The sequence below is a fragment of the Lissotriton helveticus genome, chromosome 5_1, assembly GCF_964261635.1.
Source record: "Lissotriton helveticus chromosome 5_1, aLisHel1.1, whole genome shotgun sequence".
Classification (NCBI taxonomy): Eukaryota; Metazoa; Chordata; class Amphibia; order Caudata; family Salamandridae; genus Lissotriton; species Lissotriton helveticus.
Genome location: NC_136065.1, coordinates 758045001 through 758061196, shown reverse-complemented (window position 1 = coordinate 758061196; position 16196 = coordinate 758045001). Strand labels below are relative to the sequence as shown.

The 16196-nt window shown below is 49.8% G+C and overlaps 1 protein-coding gene across 8 annotated transcripts in view; it reads right to left on the bottom strand.

The window, feature by feature from the left end:
• The window catches only part of SEC24C (SEC24 homolog C, COPII component), a 1539459-nt gene that overhangs the window by 933281 nt on the left and 589982 nt on the right, over positions 1–16196 (bottom strand). For all 8 annotated transcript variants that reach the window (XM_078643234.1, XM_078643230.1, XM_078643232.1 and 5 more), the window contains one exon: positions 5379–5517. In XM_078643234.1, the coding sequence (XP_078499360.1) occupies positions 5379–5517 (139 nt within the window). The remainder of the gene's footprint in view (positions 1–5378; positions 5518–16196) is intronic.

Below are 16196 nucleotides of genomic sequence, written 5' to 3'. Positions count from 1 at the left end.
GGGTAAAATCCGCCCCAATTAGTTACACAGTGTTATTCCCTGCAATTTTGGGGGGTTTTGGTTGTATTTGTGTGGGGAGTTTTTCTAAACCTTCTTTTCTTTCTTTGGTGACAGGGAGGGGTGATGTTCACCTTAGCTGAGTTTGGGACTGCGAGGAGTGGGTGGGGGGAGGATCTGGTGGGGTTTTGTTTTTTTATGCTCTTGATGATCACATGCCTGATTGCTTTCATGATGTGGGGGCTCCACATAAGGCTTCACAGAGTGGCAACACCAATTGCACAAATTCCATACATGTCACAGCACAGCACGGGGTCATATTAAGAGGTTGAGCCTCATGACATGGAATGTGAGGGGCCTCAATGACCACAGGAAGGTGCGTAAGATCCTGGCGTACTTGAAGGGGAAGGAGGTCGACATTGTGCTGCTCCAGGAGACTCATCTGCTCCCAGGCAGTGCGTTAGTTCACTGGTACTGGGTCAGCAGGTCTTTCTCATGCTGCGGGATTTACTTCACATTCTAGAGGTGCAATGAAATGGATCAATCCTAAATCGGGGCTCCAAGTAGAACACCGTGAAACAGACCAAGCTGGTAGATATGTCATATCCAGATGTTATGGTAAAGGGCAGAATTTTTTTATTGTTAACTCTTAAGGCTCAAATTATGACGACCTGACATTTTACAAGTCCATATTTGCACTCCTCAAGGACCGCGAATCACGGCTGATGGTTTGGGATGGTGACTTTAATTGTGTCTTAGATCCAGCGCTTGACCGCTCAAAGGGCCCTCCCAGGCCACCGTTTGCTTCTGCCAGGGCCATTGCGAATATAGCCTTACAATTGCACTTGGTAGATGTTTGGAGGGCTAGAAGTGGCGTCAGGGGCGGGTTCACACGTTACTCGGCGCCTCATGATATTCCCACTCCCATTGATTACTGGTTCATCTCACAGACTCTGCTGTCCAGTATTCAGGACTGTTCTGTCTTGGCTCGGACTTTTTCAGACCACTCGCCCATTTTACTAGTGATTAATGCACCCTCGCAGGGTCCTCCTCCGTTCGTGAGGCGCTTTCCCCCATACTCCTTATTAGACGCAGTAATTAAGCTCACAGATGCTATCACAGAGTTTTTCACTCACAACGTTGGCTCTGTAGACTCCTTTGCCACCGTCTGGGAGGCATTTAAAGTTGTTATATGGGGGTGGCTATCAGTAAACATGCCGGGGTATTACATTCTGCCAGAGATAGGCCTGCTCTATTGGAATCCCGAATTGCCCAACTTGAGACGGAGGAGGCAGCTACTCAAAACCCGCAGACTCGGGGGATGCTGAAGACCACACTGTATAAGTATCATCAAAAGGCAGACAGCGAAGTCAAATACATGGGTAAATATGCCACAGCTAGAATATACGGGGAAGTCAACAGACCGGGTTTGGTGCTGGAGGCATTGGCCCGTGGTAAAACGAAGGCTGGTGTCATCGCAGAACTGACGGATGAGGAGGAGAGCACTCTCCTGACAGATCAGGCGGATATTAACGATCGGTTTCGTAGATACTATCAAGAGCTATGTAGCTCTAAAGTTGCCCCTAGCGATGATGATATATTGAATTATCTTGAATACATCAAGTTCCCGTGGTTGACTGAGTGGCACCGGGAGTTCCTTAATGCGGCCCCTTGAGGTCCGGGAGATACGATTGGCGTTGAGCTCTATGCAGGAGGGCAGTGCTCCGGGGCTGGATGGATGGACAGTGTCCTTTTATAAAGCTTTTAGTGACATTTTGGTCCCAAACCTGAGCTCCTTGTTTCAGGAAATGGGAGTTGCTGGGATCATGCCGCCCTCTATGTGCAAGGCTCTGATCATTACATTGTTGAAAGCTGATAAAGACCCCCAGAAGTGCTCCTCCTATGGACTGCTCTTGTAGCTCAATGTGGAAACGAAATTATTTATCTAAATATTGGCTAATCGTCTATTTCCGCTATTACCCTCATTGACCGGTCCGGAGCAAGCTGGACTCATACCGGGTGGTACTTTGTCTTATAATCTCAGAAGAATGTTTGGTGCCCTTCAACATGTTCAGCTGGAAGTAAAGGCGGCCACAGTCTTTTTAGACGTGGAAAAGGCCTTCGATTCCATTGAGTGGAAGTTTATGCTTGCTGTGTTGCGACTTATGGGGGTGGGAGAGTTATTTCTACAACTAATATCGGTGCTGTATAATTTGCCACTGGCGTGAGTCCGCACGGTAGACACGGTTCCCTCCACAGTTCACATATCGCGGGGCACTCGTCTAGAATGTCCCTTATCATCCCCCCCCCCCCCCGTTGTATGCAGTGGCCGCCGAACCCCTGCTGAGGGCGTTCCGTGAATATCAAGGACAAAGAGGCCTCTGTTTCCCCAACTAAAATATAATGGTTTCGGCCTACGCTGACAATATCCTTTTGTAGTAGATCAGGGACCCAGACGCTCCCCTTGCCCCAGTAATATGCGAGGTGCTGCGATCTGGTGGTATCTCGGGCCTACAGATTAATTGGTATAAATTCATAATTTTTCCGCTAACTCCATCCACCGCGCCGGTGCCTCTTGACTTCCCCCTTTCAGTGGACCTCCGAACCGGTCCGTTATTTGGGTATTCTAGTTCAATCTGATGTGGACCAAGTGATCAGAGTGAACTATGGTGAGCTATTGCCAAGTTAGGCGATGATATAGACAGATGTATTAGGCTCCCGCTTTCACTGGTGGGGAGGGTTTCTCTGATAAAGATGGTGGTGCTCCCCCGCTTTCTCTTCGCCAATATACCCATGGTGGAGCCCGACATATGTTCAGGGAGCTGCGTACATGGATGAATAGGCTGGCTTGGGCGGGCAAGACTACACGTATAGTGTTAAACATACTTAATTTACCCTGCACTCCGGGGGGCCTGGGTGCACCAGATTTTGAACTCTATTACAGGGTGGCGAAAGCCTCGCATGCCTACAGCTGGGTATATGGCTTGCCCGATTTGCCACACCTCCAGATTGAAAAAGTGGCTGCTGCCCTGGACCCCTTTCCACGGTTGTTAACTAGGCCTCCCATCACGCGCTGCAGAGTGCTGGATTTGGTCAACTCCGTAATCCATGCTTGGCGCGTACTGCTTTGCATGCATGGTGGTGCTCAGCTATACTCGCCTCATCTGAGGGTGGAGTGGTGTCAGTGGTTTACTCAGCTCCGAGCGAGGGGCTCTTCACTCATTGAATAGTCTCAGTATGCATGACATGGGCGACCTGTTCCAAGACTGGAGGGTGCGCTCATGGAAGGGGGTGATCGCTGGGATAATGGGGCACTCAGCAATAACACTATTCTATTTCTTCATAGCTTGCCATGCGCTGAGGGTGGTACTAGGTGATGAGCTCTGGGAGCCATTGGAGATCCCGGCCCTATCTATGCTGCTGCGCTCAACATCACCTGTGAAGTTAGTCTCTCGCCTGTATGCCTCGGCACAACTTACAAAGGCCACTTCATACGCAAAGGCTGGCTGGCATGGCATGCGGATCTTGGGGTCCCAATCACTGATGCTATTTCGTACTACTGCTGTGAGACCACTCGCAAAGTCTCAATGAATGGCCGCCATCGGTTGGCCCATTTTAAATTCTTACATAGGGTCCATTACACTCCACAACAACTCTGTACGTATGGTTTGCGAGACACTGATTGCTGTGAGAGATGAGATATGCCGGGGGCTGGTTTTTTCCATCTAGCTTGGCAATGTCCCTTTGTGGAGTGTTATTGGAGAAGCATCTTTCAAGCGCTGTCTGATATCGTGGGGCTATCTCTCTCCCTCGAACCCTAATGGCGCTTTTGGGCTACACGAAACCACTCCGTAAGAACGTTCGTAAATTGGTTGCTATGGGTCTGCTCTTGGCGAAACGTAGGCTAGCAATGCGCTGGATGCGGGTTCCCGTCCCGACGATTGCAGAATGGGATAAAGATATGTTGTATTGTAATACACAATCGGAGATCTATAATGAACTGTTACCCCACTGCAGTCGGCTGAAAAGCTTTTGGGGGTCTGTTTGCACAATATCAAGCAATGCAACTAGATGGCACCATGAATCAAGACTAACAGCTGACTGTTTGGGGCAGGAACGGATAGAATGGGAAGAGTGATGTGCATGTTGATTTAATATTTGTACTATCTATTACGCTGATAGAGGATATTGTCTCAAAGAACTGCAAAATGACGGTATGATTCCCCGTCTGTGTAGCCTGGCCCCTTGGTCATACATGCCTAACGCTGCCTTGTGTGCTGAATAATTGTAACATAGCAAATTACAATGGCTCTGTCGGGGAGCAACAATTGCTTTGTTTCTCAAGGATAAATCATTAAGGAGTATAGATGCATCAGTATTCTCAGTGAGTCAAGTGACACTGTAAATTGAATGAATCCGTGTGCGCAACTAAGCAAAAGGCAAGTTTAAGAACACCCCAGTATAAATCAAAGAGACAAAGGTACTTTGCAACAGAAATTTCTGTTATTAAGTTGTTCAATCAAATATCACAGATAAACATATTGCAGGGCTGTCCAAGTGAAAATGGAGTATAAAAGTGACAAGTGTTTTAAAGTGACATGAGTGCTCAGTGCTGGTGACAAGGTCTGATAACTGATAACTGATTCGGTTCGGTTCTAGTTCGCGCTATATAAAAGTCTGCAAAAAAAAAAAGGTGTATGTATATACAATTGTGAAGCTATGTATAAGTATATACAATTTCCAGGAATGGTCAGAACCAAGATTGAAAGAATCTCTCTCGTAGTGGCAAGGTTGCTCTGCAGTAGAAACCAGAGATATGCAAAGGCTGAACCAAAGTTAAGCGTTGACGTTTCGGCCCGGACAACGCATAAATGAGGTGTCTTGGCGGGTCCTTTTTAGGACAGGGGGACAGCCTCAGACTTAAAAAGGCGTCCTGTGCAGAGTGGGGGCAGCCAGATGGATCTGCATGTGTCAGGGAAGACGCAGGTAGGCACAGTCACATGAATGAGCCTGCAGAGCGGCTCTTTCAATCCACTGACTTTTTGCCTGGATTGTTTTGATGCTTGACTTAAACCGTGTTGGAATTATCACCACTTTGGTCTCCAGGCCTCAGGGCACTGGCCAATATAATGTATTGAAATATTCCTGAATTTTCCACAAACCACACGACTTCTGCCTAGCATCATCTATGCTGTTCCCTTTATCAATCATGTGATTGTGCCTACTTGCGTCTTCCCTGACACATGCAGACCCATCTGGCAGCCCCCACTCTGCAAATCTAAATGTATCCATAAATCTACTACCATGTGTGTCACACAGTCATCTTTCCGTTTGATTTATTACTCTAGTTCCATTTTATTTTTTTGTTGCTGCTGCCTTACCTTCTGTAACACAACTGCAGAAACAGCACTGGAATCGCCGCCCTCCCTCGATGAATTGCATAAAAGGGCACATATATGCCTTGCATCTATTGCAGCGAACAGGTCCAGTTTCTCCATGGTCTACCAAAAAAGGAGGTGCCTTGGGAAATAAAATGTATATTAATTATTAAAACAAATAAATAAGGTGTATCAGTGTCAATGAACGCCTGTCGACAAAGAGAACTGTCCACTTCTGAAAGTCTCAATTGTTCAGCTAATAAATCTCCTTCCATTCTTATTTTCTACATCTTTGCAATATAAGAGCTGCTATACCATTTTTTAAAAGTTTTATGAAGCCCATTCATATACTGGATAGTACACTGTTACAATGAAAATGTATAAAATATTCGTTTTTGGAGTGGAGAAAGATCTTCAAGGCTCTGTAGAGCAAGATACCATACCTCAAAGTCCCAATATCAAACTTATTTTTAACCTTTCAATGATAGTATTAGAGATAACAATCAAACAGTTCACAGGTGTGCAGTGCGCAAATACACAAGGCAATACACAGATAGATCCGATATGATGAAACTTTGCAGTTCATTATGACAGAGGCACATACTGTCCCAATTAAAACAAGCATTGGCATGGCCAATAGGTCTCGTCCTTTGGGACCTTTAAAGTGTTTAGACTTTGCAATAGTTGATTTTGTTTCACCGAAGATATTGTGCTGCATAACTAAATACTTATAAGGTCTCAAAAGCAAGACCTATTGGCTATGCCGCCAAGCTTTCCATGTAGAGCAGCCCAGCTACTAACCTCCTTCCCTGTAGAGCAGCCCAGCTACCAACCTCCTTCCCTGTAGAGCAGCCCAGCTACCAACCTCCTTCCCTGTAGAGCAGCGCAGCTACACACCTCCCTCCAGGTAGAGTAGCCCAGCTACAAACCTCCCTCCATGTACAGCAGCCCAGCTACCAACCTCCCTCCATGTAGACCAGCCCAGCTACAAACTTTCTTCTGTGTAGAGCAGCCCAGCCTCCTTCCCTGTAGAGCAGCGCAGCTACAAACCTCCCTCCATGTAGAGTACCCGAGCCGCCAACTTCCTTTCCTGTAAGGAGACCTGTATGCAACCATTGCTAAAGTAGGAGGTGGGGTATCCTGATCACAGAGCAGTCCTCGAGGGGGAAGCATGATATGGGTAGCATCCATCATTAGGCATGCACCACACATTCACCAAATAAATTCCAGCGCCTACACACATGCACGGACCTGCAGGAGGTGGGAAATGTACACCAGAGTGTTCCAGGCACTAAGCCATGTGCAGGGAGGTGGGGAAGGTTCACCAGAGAGTTCCAGGCACTCAGCCTTGTGCAGGGAGGTGGGAAAGGTGCACCAGAGCGCTCCAGGCACTTGGTCTTGTGAGGTGTGGAAAGTCACCAGGGAGTTCCAGCCACTCAGGCCTGTCAGGGAGGTGGTAAAGGTGCACCATAGAGTTCCAAGCACTCTGCCTTGCAGATACAGGTTTTAAAAGTGAGACAGTTTTAATAAAAGCACTAATACTATATAAACATCTCTACAAGTATTTTACACCTGCCTTCGGCTCACCATCACCCTTTCACTTCGCTGTAGTAATAACTTCACTGCTGCCTTGACCCACAATGATGGTGCCAGCCAGGGGTGTCCCGGTCTAGGACTATTAAACTCTCCCATGTCCGTGGTGGGTGGAAGGGGGGGGGGGGGGGGGGGGGGGGGGGGGGGGCAGGCCGGGGTGACACTCTGGGACACAATAAAAGCAATCACGAGGCAGGCAGCCTGTGATCCCGATGGCATCTCTGTGCATCACCCTGGCGCCCTCGTGCTCAGACTCCAGGCAAACGTGAAGGCTGCATGGGTCTGGCATCTCTGCATGTGTCATAGGGTCTTCATCAACAGGGAGGAGATGAAGCACGGGAAGATGGCGACAGCTGTGTCAGAGAGGGGGCAGAGAGGAGGCATCGGAATGGGACAACATCTCAATATCTCCTTACACGAGAGCGCTCTAGGTTGGGGTGGAATGAATATGCTACTTACCAGTATGCATCTGATCTTGGCATGTAGGGCTGCTAACATTCATATCTATAGCATAGATCGCCGCCTAGTGTTGGGTCCGGATGATTGCACGTTGTTGTCCTGGAAGAGTCTTCGAAGTATCACGAGATAGGTGGCTCCTCCCCTGGACTACAGTGCGCATGGGCATCGACTCCATCCCCAGATTGTTTTTAGCCATTGTGGCAAAGATGGAGTGTAATAGCGTAAGCGATGTCCATGCTAAATGTTAAATGCAAGAAAAGTCTGCAGCCGCTACGGGCGCCGGGGAGGAGGGCGGGCGATATGAATGTTAGCAGCCCTACATGCCAAGAACAGATGCATACTGGTAAGTAGCATATTCAGTTCGAGGCATGTGGGCTGCTAAATTCATATCTATAGCATAGAATACATAGCAGTCCCTCCATTAACGGCGGCCGCCCGTGCCAGCTGCAGAAGTCTGAAAGAGTGTTTTGAGAACAGCCTGTCCTACAGCTGCCTGCTGTTTGGAATGCACATCTACACAGTAATGTTTGGTAAATGTATGTGGTGTAGACCATGTGGCTGCTCTACAAATGTCTTCCAAAGGAATGTTGCCGAGGAATGCCATGGAGGCCCCCAACTTGCGTGTGGAGTGTGCCCTGGGGGGGACCGTTAAAGTGTGCTTAGCTTTCTGATAGCAAATCTGAATACACTTAACGATCCACCTGGCTATTCCTGCTTTGGAAATGGGGTTGCCTTTGTGCTGGGCTGAGAAGGCAACAAAGAGCTGTTGTGTTTTTCGAAAATCTTTTGTTCTGTCAATGTAGTAGATTAACGCCCTTTTGACGTCTAGCGTATGGAGCATTCTTTCTGCCACTGTATCAGGGTTTGGAAAGAATGCGGGCAGTTCAATGGTTTGATTTACATGAAACTGCGACACCACCTTAGGAAGGAACTTGGGGTTAGTGCGGAGCACCACCCTGTTTGAATGAATTTGGATAAATGGCTCTTGTATCGTGAGCGCCTGTAGCTCACTAACACGCCTAAGAGACGTGATGGCAATGAGAAAAGCCACTTTCCATGTCAAGAATTGAATCTCACAGGAATGTAGAGGCTCAAAAGGTGGGCCCATCAACCTGGTGAGGACCACATTAAGGTTCTATACAGGAGCTGGCGGGGTCCTGGGAGGGATGACCCGTTTCAACCCTTCCAGGAAGGCTTTAATGGCAGGCACTCTGAAAACAGAGAGATGCTGCCTGTTTTGAAGGTAAGCCGCTATGGCGGACAAGTGTATCCGAATGGAAGCGTATGCTAGATTGCATTTGTAAAGATGTAACAAATAGCAGATGATGTTAGGGATGGATGCGTCTAGCGGGTTGATATTGTGGGCTGTACAGTAAATGGCAAACCGCTTCCATTTAGCTGCATAGCAGGCTCTGGTAGTGGGCTTTCTTGCCTCCCGTATGATGTCCATGCATTCGGGAGGCAGATTAAGGTAGCCAAACTCTAAGACTTCAGGAGCCAGATCGCCAGATTCAGCTGTTGCGGATCTGGATGCTGAATGTCGCCATGGTTCTGCGTCAAAAGCCTGGGTGTGAGGCGCAGCCTTTGATGCGGTACCACGGAGAGTTCTAGAAACGTGGTGTGTGACAAATTAAACAATTGATATTACAACTAGGGAAAAGAAACAGTATGTAAAGCACAACCAATAATTAAAAAGTACAACAACTAATTAAAAAGTACAAGGTTGAGTTTATTTTTAAATGTACATATTCATATTAAAAAAGACTCAGTGCAAAATCAAATGCACTAATTAATTCTAAAAAATCAACAGTCATACTCAAATAACTTATATTCAACAAATTTACACCAATTTATACATAATAAAACAGTGGCGAAAATTGTATCACATCGACGCGCGTTTCGGCGTTAACAGAACGCCTTCATCAGGAGCCACAATCAATCTAGGAGAAACACAGGATGAGTGTTCTCTAATCTTCTCTTGTGGATATACCAACACTTTTATTTTCTTTGGAGTTTACACTTCACCTGGCTTACTGTTTAAGCCCAATAAGATGAGGGGCCAACTGTGACATCAACCTGTGGGGGCTCAGATTATGATATGTGCAAGCTCCTCACAACCAATGGAAACGATAGCCACACTGCAAAAGGTAAAGGCGAGCAATTATGTCAACATGTGGGAGTATCGATCACCATCTCAGTATGCTCCTCACAGCCGTTGGAAAATATCTAGCTGCGCTAAAAACAATGTCAGTAGCGCCGTGTCCTCCGCCTGAAAGGTAAATTGCGTCGGCTCGTCGGAGCTTCAATTTCGATATATGTTGGCTCCCACAACCGCAAATGAATGCAGCCGCGCTAGAGACGGTGAGAAATGAGCCGTTTCATCAACCCGCAGGAGCCGTGTTCGCGATATAAACCGGCGTCCCGCAGCCGTTGGAAGTGTTGAATGACTAGAAACGTGGTGTACCATGGTTGGCGTGCCCACGTGGGAGCAACCAGAATGAGCGTTGTTGGACCCGGTCCTTTGGGCAGGTTCACCCCGTGACTTTTTGCTTTTTCCTAGCCTGTTGTTGGAACCTGGATTGGTGATTTTAGGCCTCTGCGCACTTTTTCACTGTGGTACAGTGTAAAGTGCGTGTGCTCTCTGTGTATGAATAGTGAGTGACCTGCCCTCCCATAGGAATGAATGGGGAATATGTGTGCCCATGGTAGATTTCTGATGCATGGGGAGTGCAGGGTCGAGTTTGATATGTATGAACTCGTGAGAATGAATGCTGCAGAATGGTGTATGCGGCATGGCTGTGTCTAGTCTAGAAGCGCCACTTTTAGAAGTTGGCATAATTGTGTAGTGAGTCTGCTGGCACGTGATTGGCTGATGAGCCTGGGCCTGCTGGTAGATGGACTGTCTGTTTGAGTAGGATGGGGTATGCCAGGCCCTGGAGGAGGGGGTCTGAGTCAGCCGTAGATGAAAGGCCCCTGTAGGAAGGTTGATCCCTGACTATGGTTGCCCCCAACTTTTTGCCTGGTGTTTTGCTGGTTTTCTGACTTAGTTGACCTGGGGCCCTGCTATTCAGGACCCCAGGCCTACTGCTCTCTCTGTAAAATGGATTCCATGTACCTTAGGTACATATCTAAATTGGATACTGAGTCACCTTACCAGTCCCTGTACAGAGTACCTTAGGTACCCAGGGCATAGGTGTACCCAGGGCCTACCAGGGGCTGCAGCATGTATTATGCCACCCCTGGCTGGCCATCCAAATCTGACACAACTGGCTGCTTGACAGCTGGGGCAAGGTGGTGTCCTCACCCTTTGCTTTAGATATAGTATACCTATATCTAACCCTAAAAATGGACACACAGATCTCCTATCAGTCACTCCTATGGCAGGCCTTAACAATCCTGAAGGCAGAGTGCTTGGAATCGTGTGAGATGGTGCTCTGGCATGAGCTGAGCCTGTCTGCGGCTTTCGGGATCCATCCCTTAGCCGTTTCCATGATATCGCATACCATATACTCTTAAGTGCATTATAATCCTCGCGGTTATGTGCCAACTCTGGTATCGCTTTATCAAAACATGTCGAGTAAGGTGTCATACGAATTGGAATACTAACCCCTCGCCAATTCTGGCGACGGGGTTAGCATTCCACCCTTCTAGAGGGACACGACATGTATGTAACCCCTAACCCCGGTTAAAGTCAGACAGAGCCTTAGCATCCACAAAATGGATGCTGCCACCGAGACACAAGTCTGCCCTCCTGCTGCTGGGAGTCCTCCCAGAGCAGGAGATAAGGACAAAGGGTTTCCTGCCAGGGGCGGTGCCAGCACCGTCCCAGACAGGGTTTTGTGTATTGTAGGTAGGCAGGGCTTTAGAGGAAGGTGACTGCACGTGGCACCCCGGTGCTCACTGTGCATAGGCTGGCTGGAACCAGTTCCAGGGTCACTCCAGACCCTGGGCTGGGGAAAAGCCCGCCAAGGAAGTGGGTGTAACCACCCCCCTCCTAGTCCCACCCATAGGGCAGGACTTAGTCGCGTGCCAGCCCCTTTTTACAGGATAAAGGTAGAGACTGGCCCCCTTCCAAATCAGATCATCTTTGAATCCTGAAACTACTTTCCACGAAAGGAACTCAAGACTTCTTCCTAAGATTTCTCCCTTGTGACTAAGGAGTAGTCACCCTGCATCCGCAGGCACCATCTACAGAACACTGCGGTCTGCTGCAAGTCCTTCCTCCGGAATCCGACTGCCCAGCTCGACGAGAACCGGCTTCCCTGGCACCTCTGACCTCTACCTACATCATCAGTCACGCTGAGATTCGTGGGTGTGACGAGACCTCGAGGGACCGGCCATCTTCAAGACTACACGACTTCTGAACAACAAGCCCGCCGAGTGAATTCCTGGTGAGTGCTTTGGGGTCCGAGAAGCCCCCACCCTGAGCAGCTCCAGCACCGAAGAGCAGCCCCCCAGCATCTCCACGATCTGCGTGGGGCCCTTCTGCTTTTTACTGCTCACCGCGTTGTTTGGCTACTAGCCCGCTGGCTTGTGGCCTTCCTGACGACGCCCGACGACATTTCTGCTGCTGGTCTGGTTGCTCCAGACTGGCCCTTGCTTCCCTCCATCGGAGAAGTACCCTGGACCCTCCTGGTCCGCCCAAGACGCCATTTTAGGTCCACCGCGTGGGCCTTGCATTTGCCAAGACTTGTTGCCCAATCCTGGGTCCAGCGACGTCGACAGCAAGAACCTTCGTGGGACAGCTCGCACCTCCATCCTGGTCGCCGACAACGCCTCCTGGTCCGAGAGACTGCAGAGCCCAGCAGCGCCCACTCACCTGACTGCGGTGACTTCGCCCGGTGCCATCCTGGTGCCCACTTAATCACTGGCTAGTGATTCAAGAACTTGGTCCCCTCTGCTTTCAGGTTTTCTTCTTCCTTGATCCAGGCTTGGATCCATCGAACTTTCCTTCACTGGTCGCCTGCCAGCAACTCCTTCCTTCCAGGCTCCTGGTCCGGCAACGAGATCCCCGACGTCTTTTCAGACCTATGCAGCTGCAGCCCCTGGGCTAGGTAAGCCTCACTATCCTAGGGTCAGGATCCACTGTCGTTTTCTTCCTACCAGGTCGGGTTCGCCCGTGAACACTAACTTTGCCTTTACTAGCCTCCATAGACTTTGTCCCGCATCCCGCGTGAGAGTGCACACTCTGCACCCGAGTCCCCTAGGTCTCCTAGAAGTGATCTAACGATTCCCTAGTCAAGTCCTAGCGATTCCAAAGCCTATTAGTAATGTACTTACCTGCTAGTAATTTCGCATTCCACTTTTGAAGTATATGGTTTTTCGTGCCCCTCGGGCATTTGTGTATAACGTGCTAACTTAAGTATTTTCGTAAGAGTTTTGTTGTGTGCTTAGCTCCCTGTCTCATAAAGAGACAGGGTAGTCTTGTTATAAATAAATACACTGTTTATTTTCATAACAACTTGTGTGGTGTCCTTTCACTGGGTGTTCAAGGGGTAATGTGATGGTAAAACAGCTGGCTTAACACGCCCTCTAGAGTCTTAGCCTTAGACTGCTCGTATCCATGCTACTAGGATAGCTGGTCTATAAGGTTGACTTACAACCAATCATCAATAAGGGTTGTTTGGACTGATATATAGTGATCACTAGAATAGTGAGCACTGCACATCAGGCCAACTTCTCACAGCCCCCATCTGCTGTTAGGGAGGGGAGGAAAGAGCGTCTGGTGGAGCCAGGCTGTGCCTGTGGGCCCACCCTTGATGGCTCTCCCTCCTGATGGCCCCCTGTCACCTCTGACCTGAGGCTGACAGGAGAGGGAAACCAGATACACCCAGAGCTTAGGGCTCGCTCACACAAAGACTTCAAATGACTTCAAAGCCTTTTCTGTGTATAAGAAGGGGCTCTGCCCCTTCCAAAATGTTCTTGTCTTGTTCTTGGTTTCTGGACTTGAATCTAGCAGGGGTGGGCGCTGCCCAGCCCCTGGTTGCCTGGACTCCTGGGGGACCCCTCTGCCTTGCCTGGGCTGAGGGGGGACTTGGCTTTACCCCTGGGAAGCTCTGGGACCCTTGGCAGCATGGAGGAGCTGCATTCTCATGGGGAGCGCGCTGGAACTGTATTCCTAGTGGATGGAGGCGCTGAGCCTCCCCCTGAGCGCCTGGGAGCGCTCTGCCTGGGTTCTAGCGCTTAGGAGCGCTTTGCCTATTTTTCTAGCGCTTTGGAGCGCTTTATTGCCCAAGCGCGGGAGAGCGCTTTATTTGTCTTCCCAGCGCTACTTGGCCCCAAGCGCTTAATAGCGCTTCAACTTTGATGGGGTGCTGTTCGTAGCGAGGGTGCCACCCCTCGGATCGTGGTTCCCCACCTGCCTGCCTAAAGAGGAGGGCCGCTGCGCTGCCCGCAGCGACCCGGAAGTGGTCGGCCGGCCGGCCAATCCTGTCGCGGCCGGCCGGAAGTCCCGCCCCGCAGTCCGGGAGAAGAAGAAGGAAGGTGCGGGAGATGGCGGCGGTGGACGGGGCTCCTCTCGGCTGAGGGAGCCCCAGGGAGACGAGGCGGCCGGCTGGCAGGGCTCCTGTGTGCCGAGGGAGCCCTGCAGAGGAGAAGACTCGTGGTCGGCTACCCGGGGCTCCCGTGCGCGGAGGGAGCCCCGGTGAGGAAGATGAAGGGCCAGCGCGAGGCTCCCCGCATGGTGGGAGAACCTCGAAGCAGCAGAGACGTGTCCCCGCCCGCGATGGGCTGCCGGTGAGTCTGGGCAGAGGGGGACAGAGGACAGGAGGGGCGCCGGGGCACGGTGACGGTGTCCACGCCCCCCCAGTGGAGCGAGCTCGCGCCGGTGGCCAGTGCGAAGCCACGAGGGCTTCAAGGGCGGCCCCAGATGACAGTGGGTCGCCCCAAAGCTTGGTGAGCCCAGAGAGGCTCAAGGGGCTCGTAGGGGCATACTGGACTTTGGCCCATGTAGGGCGGCCCCAGTTGGCAGTGGGTCGCCCCAACGTGCGTGAGTCCGGAGAAGCGTGGAGGGGCCATGTTTTGCTGAAGAGCCTGTTTGGCTCCAACGACGGGGCCAAGTTGTTTTTAGAGCCTGTTAGGCTCCGGGGGCATTGCAGAGAGTTTGAACCCCCAGAAAGGGACTCCCCCGAGGGCCGCATTTGTTTGTTTAGAGCCCCGAGAGGCTCTGTGCCATTTATGAGAGATCGAGCCCAGAGGAGGGCTCCAACGACCCCCACAGTTGTTTCAAGAGCCTGCTAGGCTCAGGGGGCATTTCTGTGGTCAGAGCCTGTGTGGCTCCAACGGATTTGCGAAGGTTATTTTCAGAGCCTGTGTGGCTCCAACCTCTTGCGCAGTTTTGTCCTAGGGCCAGTGAGGGCCCCGGCGCAGTTTTGATGAATCTCCAGCTGCCCAGCAATTAGTGGGCAGCTGCACCGTTTAGGCGCAAGTTGGAGAGAGAGTCCCTGCGTGGGACAGCGAGGGCACAGTGGTGCCCGGCCTTCACAGCTGCGCAGCACTTAGTGCCAGCTGCAGCGTTTAGGCCCTTGTGAGTGTTTCCAGGTGCCCAGCAAGTAGTGGGCCCCTGCATCGTTTAGGCCCCTGACATTGAGACTCAGGGCGTTCTAGCCCCAACAAGGCTAGTTGGCCTAGGGACTGCCACAGGTGGTGGCTTATGTAGGTTTTGCGCAATTGAATGGTTATTGCACCTCTGAATGTATTTCCTTGCATCATGTTTTATTCCTGCACCTCTGAATGTTTTTAGACATCATGTGACTTTTGCGCTACTGTATTATTTTGGTACCTCTGAATGTAATTTTCTTGCATCATGTGCGGGATTCTTAACACCGCTGAATGTGTAGGTTTATGCATTGTGTTTTTCTTTACTACTCCTCTGAATGTATATTTATGCATCATGGGTAATGTGTTCTTTCTTAGACCCCTAAACGCTGTGTGATACTTAGGTGTTTTTTCTTTATTACTCCTCTGAATGTGTTTCATACATCATGGGTAATGTGTTCTTGCTTAGACCCCTAAATGCTGTGTGATACTTAGGGGGTTGTTCTCTTTAGTACAGGTGGTCCTAGTGAGGTCCTGGTCCCCTGCGTGACAGTCTCCCAATGAGTTTAGGGTTGCGTAGGTGGTACTTACCTGTCCCCAGTAGTTACTGGATGTGATCTATAACTGTTACTTTGTGTTACAGTGAAGTTTATATACTTTTATTCTAATTTCTGACAAGTATTTCTATATCTGCAAAGTGTTGATTCAGACAGTGGCCCATGTGGCCCTGTCTTGTAAATAATCCCTTGTGAATATTGCCGTGCCAGTTGGCACAATGTACATGTGTGATGTCTATCTGATATGTTTTGACAATACAAAAGTTATTTTAATATAACCTTGTGTGGAGTCTCTTTTGTGGTGTACCTAGTATGTTGTTGCTGTCGTGCGCTGGCGCAAATGCTTTGCTTTACACATCGCCTCCGAGTTTAGCCTAGACTAAATTTTATGTTTTTTTAAAGTGTGTGTAAATTGATTTTAGAATTTGTACACCTCCCACTAACCTGTTAGGGGCACTCACCTAGACTCTGAAAACACCCGTGCAGCCGACCTAAACGCTGCCACGGGGAAGAAAAGTCTCCTTCACCGCCATTAGCGAGCCTGATTACAGGCCACGCCCACTACTTTTGGCCACGCCCCCTTGACTACTTAAAGCGCCGACGCCCAGTCTCTCTCAGAACCTATACTCCTGAGGCACAGCCGGGAGCTCTGCTGAAAAATTGTATGAAAAATGTT